Consider the following 16,713-nt stretch of genomic DNA (forward strand, 5'->3'; position numbering starts at 1 on the left):
TCTCCACGGGGTTAACTGAATCTGTTTGTTCAGTGACTGTAATTAATGTCAGTCTGCACGTGTTAACTGAATTTGTTTGTTCAGTGACTGTAATTAATGTCAGTCTCTATGGACCCTAATTGTATCAGTGCAGGATTTTCCCTCTTCTATTATTAAGGGACTCCTTTCAATGTGTTATCCCATAGTTTCAGTGAGAGCATCGCCTCCGGCAACAACAGGGATCAGCGCGCTGCATCACAGAGCGGCAGCCGGAATCTGAGAACAGTAGATTGGAATGTTACAACAATGGTTCAGAAACTGAGAACAGTAGATTGGAATGTTACAAGAATGGGTTGGAATCTGAGAACAGTAGATTGGAATGTTACAACAATGGGCAGGTTTTTCAGCTGGCAGTTTGACTATCTTTTAGATCATTATAAATATCTATCATTAGCTGATCGGATAAATATGGCACTTCTGCTTATTCAATACATTTACTATCCGCTCCTTGCTGCTGTTGGTGTTCCTGGTAAGTCTCTCTATCCAGCTATTCTATAAACCATGTTTTACTGTATTACTGTGCTTGTCATTTACTCTCCCCTCCTGACGGTGGTTGTTGTTCCAGGTCAGTCTCTCTCTCCAGCTATTAACTATGCAATCCTTTGCTAACTGTATTACTATTCTTCCTTCTGTGCTGCTGTTGGTGTCCTTGGTAAGTCCCTATATACAGAAATTGGAACTGTAAACCACATTTCACTGTATTACTCTTTGTTACTTAAATCTTGGGAAGAGCAAGCCATTTTCTTCGGTCCTCATCCTTAAGATCAAAACCCACCATGGCCTCACCCCTACAATTAGTCCCAGTCCCTGCTCTTTTCCCATAGTCCTGCAATTTGTTCCCCTTCAAGTGTTTGTCCAATTCCCATTTTAAAGTTAATTTATTTCCCTCTGTAACTCTCCCAATCATTCTGTCTCTATTTTTCTTTCTCGGTTTTGTCCTCCCACATCTCGCTCTCCATCTCTTGCTCAAAGACTCATACAATGGCACAGCACAGGAGGAGACCATTCGGCCCATCATGTCTGTGCCAGCTCTTTGAAAGAGCTATCTATATAGCCCTACCCTTTAGCCAGAGCCCTGTAAAACTTCCCCTTCTACTAATTATCCAATTCCCTTTCAAAAGTTACTGTTGAATCTGTTTCCACCACGTTCTCAAACAGTGCATTGCAAATCCAAGCAACTCTGTGTAAAGAAAATTCTCCTCATCTCTCTTCCGGTTCTTTTTCCAATTACCTTAAATATGTGCCCTCTGGTTACCCTCCATTCTGCTACTGGAAACTGACTCACTCTATCAAAAGCCAGCATGGTTTTCAACATCTCTATTGAATCGCCCCTTATGGAAAAGGACATAGATAGACCAGGTGTAAAAGTTCTCAATTGGGGAAGTGCCACTTTTACTAAGCTGAGACGTGATTTTACAAATGTGGACTGGAAACAGCAACTTTAAGGGAAATCAGTGTCAGAGGCAGCCAAAGTTGAGATAGTCAGGGTTCAGAGCAAATTTGTTCCCAATACCTGAAAAGGAAGGGTCTCCCAAACCTAGAGCCCCCTGAATGGCAAGGGGCAGACAGAGTAGGGTAAGGCAAAAAAAGGGATGCTTTAGAGAGATACCAAGAGCTTAATAATATGGAAAGCCAAGAGGAGTATAGAAAGTGTAGGGGTGAAATTTGTAAAAAGGTAACTAGGAAAGCACAGCGAGGGCATCCAAAATATTGGCAAGGAAAACCGAAAGATATTTTACAAATAAATAAAGGACAAAAGGATAACTAAGGAAAGATAGGTCCTTTCAGAGTCCAAAAAGGTAACCAGAGTGTGAAGGCGGAAGACGTGGGCATGGATCTAAATAAATACTTTGTGTCAGTCTTCACAAAAAGAGGGATGATGTAGACATTGTAGTTAAGGAGAAGGAGTGTGAAATATTAGATGAGATAAACATAGTGAGAGATGAAACATTAAGGGGTTTAGCATCTTTGAAAGTAGATAAATCATGAGGCCTGGATGAAATGTATCCCATGCTGTTAAGAGAGGCGAAGGCGGAAATAGCGGAGGCTCAGACCATCATTTTCCAAACCTCTCTGGCTACTGACATGGTCAAGAGGACTGGAGGACTCCTAACATTGTACCGTTGTTTAAAAAGGGAGAAAGAGATAGACCAAGTAATTACAGGCCAGTCAGCCTACATCGGCGTTAAAAAAAATATTGGAATAATTCTAATGGTCAGTATAAATCGGCATTTAGAAAGTCAAGGATTACTCAAGGACAGATGGCATGGATTTATTAAGGGAAGGTCGTGCCTGAGTAAATTGATTGATTTTTTTGAGAACATAACGAGGAGGGTCGATGAGGGTAGAGCATTTGATGTAGTTCACATAGATATTAGCAAAGGTCCCAAATGACAGGTTGGTCAAAAATGTAAAAACCCATGGCATTCAAGGGAACGTGGCAAGTTGGTCCCAAAATAGGCTCAGTATCAGGAAGCAAAGGGTAATGGTCGACGGATGTTTATGTGATTGGAAGGCTGTTTTCAGTGGGCTTCCGCAGGGCTCAGTACTAGGTCACTTTCTTTTTGTGGTATACATCAATAACTTAGACTTCAATGTTGGGGCCACGATTAATAAGTTTGCATATGATACAAAATTGGCTGTGTGGCTGCTAATGAAGAAGAAAGCTGCAGACTGCAGGAAGATATGAATGGATTGGACAGGTGGGCAGAATATTGTCAAATGGAATTCAATCCAGAGAAGTGAGAGATAAGGCATTTGGGGAGGATTAAGAAGACAAGGGAATACACAATAAATGGTAGGGTAATGAGAAATATAGAGCAACAGATAGATATTGGATGTCATGTCCATAGATCCCTGAAGGTATCAGGACAGGTAGATCAATTGGTTCAGAAGGCATACAGGATACTTTGAGTTAAATATCCGAGGCACAGAATAAAAGAGCAGGGAGGTTATGCTAGAACTGTATAAAACAAAAGTTTAACCACAGCTACAGTACTGTGTACTGTTCTGGTCATCACATTGCAGGAAATACATGATTGCACGAGAGAGGGTACAGGAGTGGGGAATTTTAACTACGAGGAAGAATTGGATAGGCTGGGGTTGTTGTTTTCTTTGGAACAGAGCAGGTTGAGGGGAGATTTAATTGAGGTGTATAAAGTTATGAAAGGCCTCGATAGATGTATTTCCCTTCGCAGAGAGGTCAATAACCAGGGGGCATAGATTTAAAGTAACTGGTAGAATCATTAGAGGGCAGACGAGGCGAATGTTTTCACCCAGAGGGAGGTGTGGCTCTGGAACTCACTGCCTGAAAGGTTGGTAAAGGCAGAAAACATCATCACATTTAAAAAGTACTTGGATATTCACTTGACGTGCCGTACTCTACAGGACTACGAACCAAGAGCTGGAAAGTGGGATAAGGGTGGATAGCACTTATGTGACCAGCACAGACTCGATGGGCCGAATGGCCTCCTTCTGTGCCATAAATTTCTATGATTGTATAATTCTATGTTTATGAAACATCTCTGCTCTAAAATGAACATAAACTACATCCATTGATTGCCCTGCTAGTTACATCCACAAAAAACTCTAATAAATTTGTCAAACACGATTTCCCTTTCATAAAACCATGTTGACTCTGCCTAATCATGTTATGATTTTCTAAATGACTTGATGCCACTTCATTAACATTTTCCCGATGACTGATGTCAGGCTAAATGGCCTGAAGGTCCCTGTGTGTTCTCACCCTCCTTTGCGACCTTTCAATCTGCTGGGACCATTCTAGAATCTAGGGACTTTTGGAAGATCAAAACCAATGCATCCACTATCTCTTCAGCCACATCTTCTAGAACCCTAGGATGTAGGCCGTTGGATTCAGGAGATTTTTCGACTTTTAGTCCCATTAGTTGCGATAGTACCTTTTCTTTACTTATTTTAATTTGGTTAGGTTCCTCACACTCATTACACCCTTGGTGGTTCCCCAACATTTTGGCATGCCTTTTCTGTCTTTTTTTTAATTCATTGATGGGATGTGGGCATCGCTGGCTGGCTAGGCCTGCATTTAGTGCCCATCCCTAATTACCCTTGAGAAGATGGTGGTGAGCCACTTTCTTGAACCGCTGCAGTCCATATGGTGGAGGTACACCCTCAATGCTGTTAGGAAGGGAGTTCCAGGATTTTGGCCCAGCGACAGTGAAGGAACGGCGATACAGGTCCAAGTCAGGATGGTGTGTGGCTTGGAGGGGAACTTGTCGGTGGTGATGTACCCATGAATCTGGTGCCCTTTTCCTTCTAAGTGGTAGAGGCCGCGGGTTTGGAAGGTACTGTTGAAGGAGCTTTTTTCGAGTTGCTGCAGTGCATCTTGTAGATGGTACACACTGCAGCCACAGTGCGCCGGTGGTGGAGGGAGACAATGTTGAAGGTGGATGGAGTGCCAATCAAGCGGGCTGCTTTATCCTGAATAATGTCGAGCTTCTTGAGTGTTGTTGGAGCTGCATTCATTCAGACAAGTGGAGATTATTCAATCACACTCCTGACTTGTGCCTTGTAGATGGTGGAAAGGCTTCGGGCAGTCAGGAGGTGAGACACTCGCCGCAGAATCCCCAGCCTCTATCCTGCTCTTGTAGCCAAAATATTTATGCGGCTGGTCCAGTTCAGGTTCTGATCAATGGTAACCCCTAGGATGTTGATAGTGGGGGATTCAGCGATGGTAATGCCATTGAATGTCAAGGGGAGATGGACAGAGTCTCGCTTGTTGGAGATGGTCATTGCCTGGCACTTGTCTGGTGTGAATGTTACTTGCCACTTGTCAGCCCAAGTCTGAATGTTGTCCAGGTCTTGCTGCATATGGACACGGAATGCGTCAGTATCTGAAGAGGCTTGAATGGTGCTGAACAGTGTGCATATCATCAGCGAACATCCCCACTTCTGACCTTATGATGGAGGGAAGGTCATTGAAGAAACAGCTGAAGATGGTTGGGCCTAGGACACTGCCCTGAGGAACTCCTGCAGTGATGTCATGTGATTGAGATGATTGACCTCCAACAACCACAGCCAACTTCCTTTGTGCTAGGTATGATTCCAACCAATGTCTTCTACTGTGAAGACAAATACAAAATAGTTGTTTTACGTATCTTCAATTTTTTTATTCCCCATTATAATTTCTCCTGTCTCAGCCTCTGAGGGAGCAATGTCTACTTTTGCTTCTTTTTTCCTTTTTACATACTTGTAGAAACTCTTATGTTCTGCTTTTATATTTCTTGCTAGTTTTCACTCGTAATCTATTTCTTCCCTTTTTATTAATGATGGTACGTCCGAGCCACGTTTGGTGATGGACATTGAAGTTTCCCCCTCCCGACCCAGAGAATAATTTGTGTCCTTCATGCTTTCGGTGCTCCCATCAACTGGTGTTCATCATGAAGATGAGCTGATTCATCAGCTGATGGAGGGTGGTAGATGGTAATCGGCAGGAAGTTGCCTTGCCCATATATGAGTGGAAGCCATGAGACTTCATTATATCCTTAGGCAATGTTGAGGATACGCAGGGTCTCGCCCACGTGACTGTATAACACTGTGCCCCCACCACTGGTTGGCCTGTGCTGACGGAGGAACAGGACACAGCCTGGGATGGTGATGGAAGATTCGCGAATGTTGACTTATAGTTATGGTTCTGTGTGTATGATGATCACAGAATCACAGAATCACAGAAACCCCACAGTGCAGATAAAGGCCATTTCGGCCCATCGAGCCTGCACCGACACATATCCCACCCGATCCCCGTAACCCCTACACCAACACATATCCCACCCTATCCCCGTAACCCCACGTATTTAATCCCTCTAACACTAAGGGTCAATTTATTATAGCCAATCAACCTAACCTAACCAATCAACCTAATGCGAGAATTCAATGGCAAAGAAATTCGGGACCCCACGTATGAGTACACGTTGAGTACTCACGTGTAGGCCCAGCGAAAGTGCCAGTTTCGTGCATGCACTGCACATGCATGGGAAACTAGAACTTCCGTTCTCTTTAAAGAAAGGGTTCAGATGTGGAAGACATGCGCTGTAGAGGCAGTGCGTGTATATTGAACTTATGTTTTTTTCCCCATGTTTTTCCGGGAGGGTAAGTCTCCAGGAGTTACACATGTAAAAACCTGGAGCAAGTCCTGTTTTTAACAAAGTAAATGGTGAATTAATTTAAATTAAAACATTTTTTCACAGGTTTATTATTTTTAAATACTTTAAAGAAAGGTAAGTTTATTGTTAGCACCGTTATAAAATGTAATTAATTCTTTCAAAAGTTTAAATTATTGTTTAAAATAGTTATTTTATGTAATTTAGAGATATTTTTAAAATGTGATCTTTTGTTAAGTTTATTTGAAGTTTTAGTGTTGTTTTGGTCCTTGTAGTATTTATAGTTCTGACAGCTCGTCTTGTCAATTTTATGAATGGGCATTCCCTGCTACCATTGGCTCTCCATGGCCCACGTGAACCCAGGGGACGTTTTGAACTAACTGCACTCCTGGGATAACAAGCACTGCGTGCCTGCAGTTGGAGCATGCCCAGGATCGGAATCCCATACGAGCCCACAGCTCAATGGCCGGCGCAGTAGGTAAGTGCAGTTGGGAGGCTTGCACCTGTGGGCAGCCTCCTACCCGAATTTCAGGGCCATCCAGAGCGTTTCATGGAGTATTGAGAAGCTTACAGGTTATTAATCTCATTGATTCATATTTTAAACGTTTTGCTTTGATTCCTTGGTACCAACCCCTTGCTCCTTTAAATTTTTCTTCCCCTCGGTCAAACACCATGACAGATTAGTCTGGGTAAGGTCAATCTTTCTAAATATGTTCTTCTTATTCTTGTTCTCGATTCAGGCAGTACAGAAATGAACTGGGAATTGAATTCCAGCTCTGGGGCTGGAGCAGTGTATTCTAGGCATCCCTAGGAACTGAATTCATGGAGAGAGGTGCGAGCAGTGTAAACGCGATGGACCTAGGAATGAAATTCCTGGACTGAGGCGGGAGCAGTGTAATCAAGGCAGCCCTGGGAATCAAATTCCTGGACTGAGGCGGGAGCAGTTTTTTCTAGGTGGCCGCGGGAATGAAATCCCTGGACAGAGGCAGGAGCAGTGTAATCTAGGCAGACTTCGGAATGAAATTCCTGGACTGAGGTGGGAGCAGGGTAATCTAGGCAGCCCTGGGAATGGAATTCCTCGACTGAGGAGGGAGCAGTCTAATCGAGGCGGCCCTGGATATGAAATTCCTGGATTTAGGCGGGAGCAGTGTACTCTAGGGTGCATGGGAATGAAGTTCCTGGATTGAGGCGGGAGTAGTGTAATTTAGGGACCTGGGAATTAAGTTCCTGGATTGAGGCGGGAGCAGTGTAATCAAGGTGGCCCTGGGAATGAAATTCCTGGATTGAGGCAGGAGCAGTGTAATCAAGGCCGCCCTGGGAATTGCATTTTTGGATTTAGAACGGAGCAGTGTAATCTAGGCGGCCCTGGGAATTAAATTCCTGGAGCGAGGCCAGAGCAGTTTAATCTAGGCAGCCCTGGGGATGAAGTTCCTGGATTAATGTGGGAGCTGTGTAATCTAGGTGTCCCTGGGAATGAAATTCTTGGACTGAGGCGGGAGCAGCATAATCTACGCGGGCATGGGAATGAAATTCCTGGACTGAGGCGGGAGAAGCATAATCTAGGCAGACGTGGGAATTAAATTCCTGGACTGAAGTGGGAGCAATGTAATCTCGGCAGACAAGGGAATGAAATTCCTGGATTGAGGCACGGGCAGTGTAATCTAGGCAGCCCTGGGAATTAAATCCCTTCACTCCACTTGGCCAGTGCTGGGACTAGAGTCCTGGCGAATCATATAACTAGGGCTGTAGAGAGGGCTTTAAACTAATTAGTGGGGGGGAGGTTTCTAGAGAGCAAATAATAGAAATGACAACAGAGATGGTCATAGATTTAGGTAGCAGTGGGGGAATTAAAAAACAGAACGTGTCTGGAAGCGACAGAAGGTATGGAGTAAAAAGTAAAGTACTAAAAAGGGAAAAAACAGGAATGTTACAATCCATATTTGAAAGTTCTTTATCTGAATGCACGTAGCATTCGTAACAAAATGATTGAGTTAACAGCACAAATTACGACATATGGGTATGATCTTGTGGCCATTACAGCAACATGGCTGCAGGGTGACCATGACAGGGAATTAAACATACCAGGTTATTTAACAATCAGGAAGGACAGGCAGGAAGGGAGAGGAAGTGGGCTGCTATGTTAATAAAGGAAGGAATCACTATAATACAGAGAAATGATATTGGATCAAAGGAGCAGGATAGTGAAACAGTTTGGCTGGAGAAAAGGAATAATAAGGGGAGAAAAACACCAGTGGGTGTAGTCTATAGGCCTCCGAACAGTTGCAACTCTGTTGGATGGCGTATTAATCAGGAAATAGTTGAGGCTTGTAATAAGTGAACAGCTATAATTATGGGGGATTTTAATTATCATATTAACTGGACAAATCAAATTGGGCAGAGCAGCCTTGAGGATGAGTTCATTGAGTGTATTAGGGATGGGTTTCTTGAGCAGTATGTTAACTGAACCGACCAGGGGCAAACAATCTTAGATTTGGTCCTGTGTAATGAGAGAGGATTAATTAAAAATGTCCTAGTAAAGGATCCCCTTGGAATGAGTGACCATAACATGGTTGAATTCCATATTCAATTAGAGGGTGAGAAGGTTGGTTCTCAAACAAGTGTGCTGAGCTTCAATAAAGGAGACTATGAAGGTATGAGAGCGGAATTGATTAGAGTGGACTGGGAAAATAGATTTAAGGGTAAGACGGTACATGATCAGTGGTGTACATTTAAGGAGTTATTTTACAACATCCAAAAAAAAAATATTCCACTCAGGAAAAAAGGGTGTAAAAGATACGATAGCCATCCGTGGCTAAGTAAAGTAATTAAGGATAGTATCCGACTAAAAACAACGGCATATAAGGTAGCCAAATCTAGTGGGAGGATGGAAGAATGGGAAGTCTTTAAAAGACAGCAAAAAATAACTAAAAGACTGATTAAGAAAGGGAAGATAGATTATGAAAGTAAATTAGCAAAAAATATAAAAATTTATATAGTTAAATAAAAAGAAAAAGGGTGGTTAAAGTAAATATTGGTCCCTGAGAGGATGAGACCGGGAAATTAATGGTGGGAAGCATGGAGATGGCAAAAACACTGAACAATTATTTTGTACCAGTCATTACAGTAGAGGACACTAAGAATATCCCAACACTGGACAAACAGGGGGCTCTAGCGGGGGAGGAACTAAATACGGTTAAAATCACTAAGGAAGTGGTACTTGATAAAATAATGGGACTCAAGGCGGATAAATCCCCTGGACCTGATGGCTTGCATCCTAGGGTCTTGAGGGAAGTGGCGGTAGGGATTGTGGGTGCATTGGTAATAATTTTCCAAAACACACTGGACTCAGCAAAGGTCCCGGCAGATTGGAAAACTGCTAATGTTACACCCTTATTTAAAAAGGGTAGTAGGCAGAAGGCTGGAAACTATAGACCTGTTAGCCTAACATCTGTGGTTGGTAAAATGTTAGAGTACATTATTAAGGAGAGAGTAACGGGACATTTGGATAAACATAATTTAATATTACAAACTCAGCATGGTTTCATGAAGGGGAAGACATTTTTGACAAATTTGCTTGAGTTTTTTGAGGAAGTAACTTACAGGGTGGATAAAGGGGAACTAGTGGACGTAATGTATTTAGACTTCGAAAAGACATTTGACAAGGTGCCACACTGATGAGCTATCAATTACTCATAAAAGACTGAGAGTTAAGAGTGTAACTAAAGGCTTTTATTAACAAAAGAATGAAGGTCTGCCTCGAGTGGTCGACCGGTCTAGAATACAAAGGGCTGGGGAGCAGTCACCTTTATACTAGGACTTGTGGGAGGAGTCAGCCGAGGCATGTCCAGGCATGTACACAGTGGAATACAAACAGTGATTTACCACATTCACCCCTTGTTTAAAATTGAGTCCGGCGAGATGAAGTGTATTAAAAGTTAGTGTATTGGAGTCTCTCTGGAGGTCTTGTCTGTCGCTGTGATCGGCGTGGCGACGGCAGGGGCAGTGGAGCTTCCGGCGTCGAGTCCAGCGTAGGCAGTGGCACAGGCGTGTCGTCCTCGTAGATGTCGAGCGGGTCGCGGGGCCCAGGCCTGCCGTCTGCTGGGGCTGGATATCGGATCGTGGGGGGGGTGGTAGTGAGTAGTGGGTTACTGCGGCCCCCGAGGGTGCAAGGTCTCTTATGGAGACTGTGTCCTCCCGCCCGTCCGGGTATGCAATGTAAGCATACTGGGTGTTGGCGTGGAGGCGGTCGACCCTCTCGACCAGTGGGTCCGTTTTATGGGTCCTCACGTGTCTTCTCAGTAGGACCGGCCCTGGGGACGTCAGCCATGGCGGTAGCGATGTTCCCGATGTGGACTTCCTTGGGAAGACAAACATTTTCTCATGAGGGGTGGCGTTAGTGGCAATGCAGAGCAGTGACCGAATAGAGTGGAGCGCATCGGGGAGCACATCCTGCCAGCGGGAGGTTGGAAGGCCCCTAGACTTTAACGCTAGCAGGACGGCCTTCCAAACTGTCGCATTTTCTCTTTCCACCTGTCCGTTCCCCCGGGGGTTGTAACTGGTGGTCCTGCTTGGGGCAATACCCCTAGTTAGCAGGTACTGACGGAGTTCGTCGCTCATAAACGATGAGACCCGGTCTCTATGGATATAGCTGGGGAAACCGAACAGGGTGAAGAGGTTGTTCAGACATTTAATGACCGTGGCACTGGTCATGTCCGGGCAGGGGATGGCGAACGGGAAACGGGAGTACTCATCAATAATATTGAGGAAGTACACATTGCGGTCAGAGGAGGGGAGAGGCCCTTTAAAATCAATGCTCAGGCGCTTGAAGGGGCGAGTGGCTTTTATCAGGTGGGCCCTGTCTGGTCTATAAAAGTGCGGTTTGCACTCAGCGCAGACTTGGCAATTCCTGGTCATGGTCCTGACCTCCTCAATAGAGTAAGGCAGGTTGCGGGCCTTGATGAGGTGGAAGAACCTGGTGACCCCCGGGTGGCAGAGGTCATTGTGGAGGGCCCGCAGTCTATCGATCTGCGCGCTGGCGCAGGTGCCACGCGATAGCGCATCCAGGGGTTCATTGAGCTTCCCGGGCCGGTACAAGATCTCGTAATTGTAGGTGGAAAGTTCGATTCTCCACCTCAAGATCTTGTCATTTTTGATTTTGCCCCTCTGCTTGTTGTTAAACATGAAAGCAACTGAACGCTGGTCAGTGAGCAGGGTAAATCGTTTTCCGGCCAGGTAGTGCCTCCAATGATGCACAGCCTCCACAATCGCCTGGGCCTCCTTCTCAACAGCGGAGTGTCTGGTCTCCGGGCCTTGGAGGGTTCGTGAAAAGAAGGCCACGGGTCTCCCAGCCTGATTGAGGGTAGCGGCCAGGGCAAAGTCGGACACGTCGCTTTCCACCTGGAAGGGGATGGATTCGTCCACTGCGTGCATGGTGGCTTTGGCAATGTCCTCCCTGATACGGTGGAAGGCTAAGCGGGCCTCTGCCGTCAAGGGAAAAGAGGTGGACTTGATCAGCAGACGGGCCTTGTCCGCATAGTAGGGGACCCACTGGGCGTAATAGGAGAAAAACCCTTGGCACATCTTCAGGGCCTTGAGGCAGTGGGGCAGTGGGAGTTCCATAAGGGGACACATCCGGTCGGGGTCGGGGCCGATGACTCCGTGTTCCACAACACAGCCAAGGATGGCGAGGCGGTTTGTGCGGAATATGCACTTCTCCTTGTTATATGTCAAGTTTAGGAGTTGGGCGGTGCGGAGGAATTTTTCGAGGTTTGCATCATGGTCCTGCAAGTCACGGCCGCAGATGGTCACATTGTCCAGATATGGGAAAGTGGCCTGCAACGCATTTTGATCTACCATCCGGTCCATCTCCCTTTGGAAGACGGAGACCCCGTTGGTGACGCCAAAGGGAACCCTAAGGAAGTGATAGAGGTGGCCGTTTGCCTCAAAGGCAGTGTCCTGGTGGTCCTCAGGGCGGATGGGGAGCTGGTGGTACGCTGATTTTAGGTCAATGGTCGAGAATACGCGGTACTACGCGATCTGGTTGACCATATCAGCTATGCGGGGGAGTGGGTAGGCGTCCAGCAGGGTGTAACGATTTATTGTCTGTCTGTAGTCGATGACCAGGCGCTGCTTCTCGCCAGTCTTAACGACCACAACCTGGGCTCGCCAGGGGCTGGTGCTGCCCTCAATAATCCCTTCCTTCACGAGCCGCTCCACTTCGGTTTTAATGAAAATCCTGTCCCCTGTATCGCCTGCTCTTTGTGGCGATGGGCTTACAGTCGGGGGTGAGGTTAGCAAACAGTGGGGGGGTGGTGACTCTGAGTGTGGAAAGGTTGCACCTGGTGCGCGGCGGGCAATTTGGAAGCTGCTGGCTGTGGACTGTGAGTGGGGGTAGGGGTCCACCGTACGCCATCGTAACACTTTTAAGGTGGCACTGAAAATCTAACCCCAGCAGAACGGCAGCGCAGAGGTCGGGCAGGACCAGGAGTTTAAAATGATCGTACACAGTCCCGTCTACTACGAGTGTCACCATGCAGTAGCCGCCGATGTCCGCCGACTGGGACTCGGAGGCCATAGAAATCCGCTGGTACGCAGGCAGGACTGGGAGAGAGCAACGACGCACCGTGTCGGGGTGGATGAAGCTCTCCGTGCTCCCAGAGTCAAAAAGGCAGATTGTATCGTGACCATTTACCTTAATGTCCATTGTGGAACTGGCTAGCTGGTGCGGTCTCGCTTGGTCCAGTGTAACGGATGCCAGCGTAGGGGTCGGTGTGTCACTGCGGGTATCAGATGAGGCGGTGTTGGGGGCCTGCTGCGTTCCGGCTGTCGTCCAAAATGGCGGCGTCCATGATCCCCATGTGGCTGGAGGTGTCAAAAATGGCTGCTGTACTGGTGGTTCGCACATGGCCGGGGAGGCCCAAGATGGCGGCCCGCATGGCCCACACGCGGCGCTGCTGGGGTTCGGGATGGCTTTGGCCCTGCAGACGCTAGCGTAGTGTCCCTTCTTCCCGCAGCCCGAGCAGGTCGCGTTTTTCGCCGGGCAGCGCGCTCTAGGGTGCTTTGCCTGGCCACAGAAGTAGCATTTCTGGCCTTGGGGCACTGCTGTCTGGCCTTGGGACACTGCTGCGGTAGTTGGGCCGTTGCTGGGGTGTGGCTGGGGTGGCACGGCGCTATGAGACGGTCCTACCGTGTCCCAGGCTGTCATTCCCCGCGGCGTCCACGGTGCAGAGGAGTAGGCATCCATGCCCTGGTAGGCTGCATCCAATGAAAGTGCGAGTTCAAAGGCCTTGTTGAGCTCGAGGTCACTCTGCTCCAACAGTCGCTGTCGGGTGTAGTTGGACCTGTGGCCCGCTACAAAGCGTCCCGGATAAGTTCCTCTGTGTTCACGGCGGCCTTTACATCCTTACACACACAGGCCTGGCCGAGCACAGACAGTGCCTTGAAGGTATTCCACGGTCGATTCCCCAGGTGGTTGTTTACGACTCCCCAGAAGGTGCCTGGCATACACTTCGTTCACTGGGCGCGTGTACTAGTCCTTGAGGAGCTTGATGGCGTCCGCGTACGAGGTCGCGTCTTGGTTGACCGAGTACACTCGGTGGTTCACTTTGGAGGTCAGGACATCCAGTTTGTCCTCGTCCGATTTGACCGTTGCAGCGGAGGCGATCAGGAATTTTTCGAAACACTTAAGCCAGTGAGTAAACTTGGTGGATGAGTGCGCCTCCCGATGATCTAAGTCCAGGCATGCTGGTGTGAGGATCTTCTCCATTATAAAAATGTTGTTAATAAAATTGATGCGCTATCAATTACTCATAAAAGACTGAGAGTTAAGAGAGTAACTAAAGGCTTTTATGAACAAAGGAATGAATGTCTGCCTCGAGTGGTCGACCGGTCCAGAATACAAAAGGGCTGGGGAGCAGTCACCTTTATACTAGGACTCGTGGGAGGAGTCAGCCGAGGCTTGTCCAGGCATGTGCACAGTGGAATACAAACAGTGGTTTACCACACACACGAAAGATTATTGCTCAAGATAAAAAATCACGGGATTGGGGGTAATATTCTGGCGTGGGTGGAGGATTGGCTCTCTAACTAAAAGCAGAGAGTTGGGATAAATGGTTCGTTCTCAGATTGGCAACCAGTAACTAGTGGTGTTCCGCAGGGGTCAGTGCTGGGTCCCCAACTCTTTACAATCTATATTAACGATTTGGAGGTGGGGACCGAGTGTAACATATCAATGTTTGCAGATGATACAAAGATGGGACGGAAAGTAGTGAGCGAGGAGGAGACAAAAAACCTGCAAAGGGACATAGACAGGCTAAGTAAGTGGGCAGAGATTTGGCAGATGGAATACAATACTATGTGAGGTTATGCACTTTGGCAGGAAAAATCATAGAGCAAGTTATTATCTTAATGGCAAGAAACTAGAAAGTACTGTAGTACAAAGGGATCTGGGGGTCCTGGTGCACGAAACTCAAAAAGTTAGTATGCAGGTGCAGCAAGTGATCAAGATGGCCAATGGAATGTTGGCTTTTATTGCTAGCGGAATGGAATATAAAAACAGGGAGGTATTGCTGCAGTTGTACAAGGTATTGGTGAGACCGCACCTGGAATACTTAAGAAAAGACATACTTGCTCTCGAGTCAGTACAAAGAAGGTTCACTCGGTGAATCCCGGGGATGAGGGGATGGTCAGATGAGGAGAGGTTGAGTAGATTGGGACTCTACTCATTGGAGTTCAGAAGAATGAGAGGCGATCTTATTGAAACATATAATATTGTGAAGGGGCTTGCTCAGGTGCATGCGGTGAGGATGTTCCCAATGAAGGGTGAAACTAGAACTAGGGGGCATAATCTTAAAATAAGAGGCTGCTCTTTCAAAACTGAGATGAGGAGAAACTTCTTCACTCAGACGTGGTAGTTTTGTGGAATTTGCAGCCCCAGAAAGCTGTGGAAGCTACATCATTAAAGAAATATAAAACAGAAATAGATAGTTTCCTGGAAGTAAAGGGAATTAAGGGTTACGGGGAGCAGGCAGGAAATTGGACATGTGTCTAGGTTCGGAATGGTCATGGCCCTGTGTGTAGTGGAGTGGGCCCAGGGGCCGTGTAGCTTGGTTCTGCTCCTACTGTGTTCTAATTCTGTGTTAGATTTCAGGAGATGGTTTTATTCCTGTTCCTGGCTGGGGTGGAAATCGCCTTTACAGAAGGTAATTACTGCAGAAGATATAGGGACAGAGTGATCTCCTGGAAGAATTTCGATCGCCTAGATGGGTCGGAGAGGAATTTCCCAGATTTTTTTTCTCCCAAATTGGCCATTGGGTCTTTATCTGGTTTTTCGCCTCTCCCGGGAGATCACATGGTTTGGGTGGATGCAGAGTGATAGAAGATTTGAGGTTAGGATCAGATCAGCCATGATCTTATTGAATGGCGGAGCAGGCTCCAGGGGCCGATTGGCCTACTCCTGCTCCTATTTCTTATATTCTTATGTTCTTATGAGGCGGGAGCAGTGTAAACTAGGCAGCCCTGGAAATGATAATCCTGGACTGAGGAGGGAGCAGCGTAATCTAGGTGCCCCTGGCAATGAAATTCCTGGAATGAGGTGGGAGAAGTGTAACCTAGGCGCCCCTGGGAAAGAAATTCCTGGACTGAGGCAGGTGCAGTGTAATCAAAGCGGCCCTGGGGATGAAATTCCTGGATTGAGGTGGCAGCAGTGTAAGCTCGATGGCCCTGGAATGAAATTCCTGGACTGAGGCGGGAGCGGTGCAATCTAGGCCGAATTGGGAATCAAAATCCTGGATTGAGGCAGGGGCAGTGTAATCAAGGCAGCCCTGGGATTTACATTCCTGGAATGAGGCGGGAGCAGTGCAAACTAGGCAGCCCTGGGAATGAAATTCCTGTACTTAGGACGGAGCAGTTTAATCTGGTTACCCCGGGAATAAAATTCCTGGACAGATTTGGGGGCAGTGTAATCTAGGCGGCCCTGGGAATTAATTACCTGGACTGAGGTGGGAGCAGTGTAATCTAGGCAGCCCTGTGAATGAAATTCCTGGATCTTTGTAGGAGCAGTGTAAGCTCGGTGGCCCTGGGAATGAAATTCCTGGATTGAGTCGGGAGCAATGTCATGTAGTCGAGTCCCATCATTCCATCACTGGGATCATCCCTCAGATCCTGTCGTTTAGGAACATTTATTTATTGTTTATTTTATCCTGATTGCCTGGTATGGAATAAATCAGATCACAAGTGTGGGGATATCCATTTTCTTCAGTACTATGCACAGAGTGATCCTAAAAGGAGTGTATCTAAACAAAGTGCTAAGGTTGTCGCTTTTGGAGAGTAGGAATTAGGAGCAGAGGGTGAAGGAGGAGAGAGCAAAAGGAGCCGTTTGAGATAAAGGTAGGCCAGATAACTCGGAGCCCGGAGCGAGCACAGGAACGAGGTAAGTGATATCAGCACAAGGGAAGGCGCTGAAAAGAAAAGAAATGATGAGTAGATGATGAATTTTGAAGTGTGGAGTTTAGTTCTGTTAAGTTAGTTAATAGTCTATTAA

At 46.7% G+C, this 16,713-nt stretch overlaps 1 protein-coding gene across 1 annotated transcript in view; it reads left to right on the forward strand.

Annotated features, from left to right (window-relative positions):
* The first annotated feature begins 204 nt into the window (after nucleotides 1–204).
* Nucleotides 205–16,713, forward strand: part of LOC147101991 (putative G protein-coupled receptor 139) — a 28,271-nt gene continuing 11,762 nt past the window's right edge. Inside the window, exon 1 of the mRNA XM_085965064.1 lies at nucleotides 205–508. Within this exon, the coding sequence (XP_085821190.1) occupies nucleotides 286–508 (223 nt within the window). The 5' untranslated portion in view covers nucleotides 205–285. The remainder of the gene's footprint in view (nucleotides 509–16,713) is intronic.

The sequence above is a fragment of the Somniosus microcephalus genome, chromosome 22 (assembly GCF_052327205.1).
Source record: "Somniosus microcephalus isolate GS21.2 chromosome 22, FLI_Smic_1.0, whole genome shotgun sequence".
NCBI lineage: Eukaryota > Metazoa > Chordata > Chondrichthyes > Squaliformes > Somniosidae > Somniosus > Somniosus microcephalus.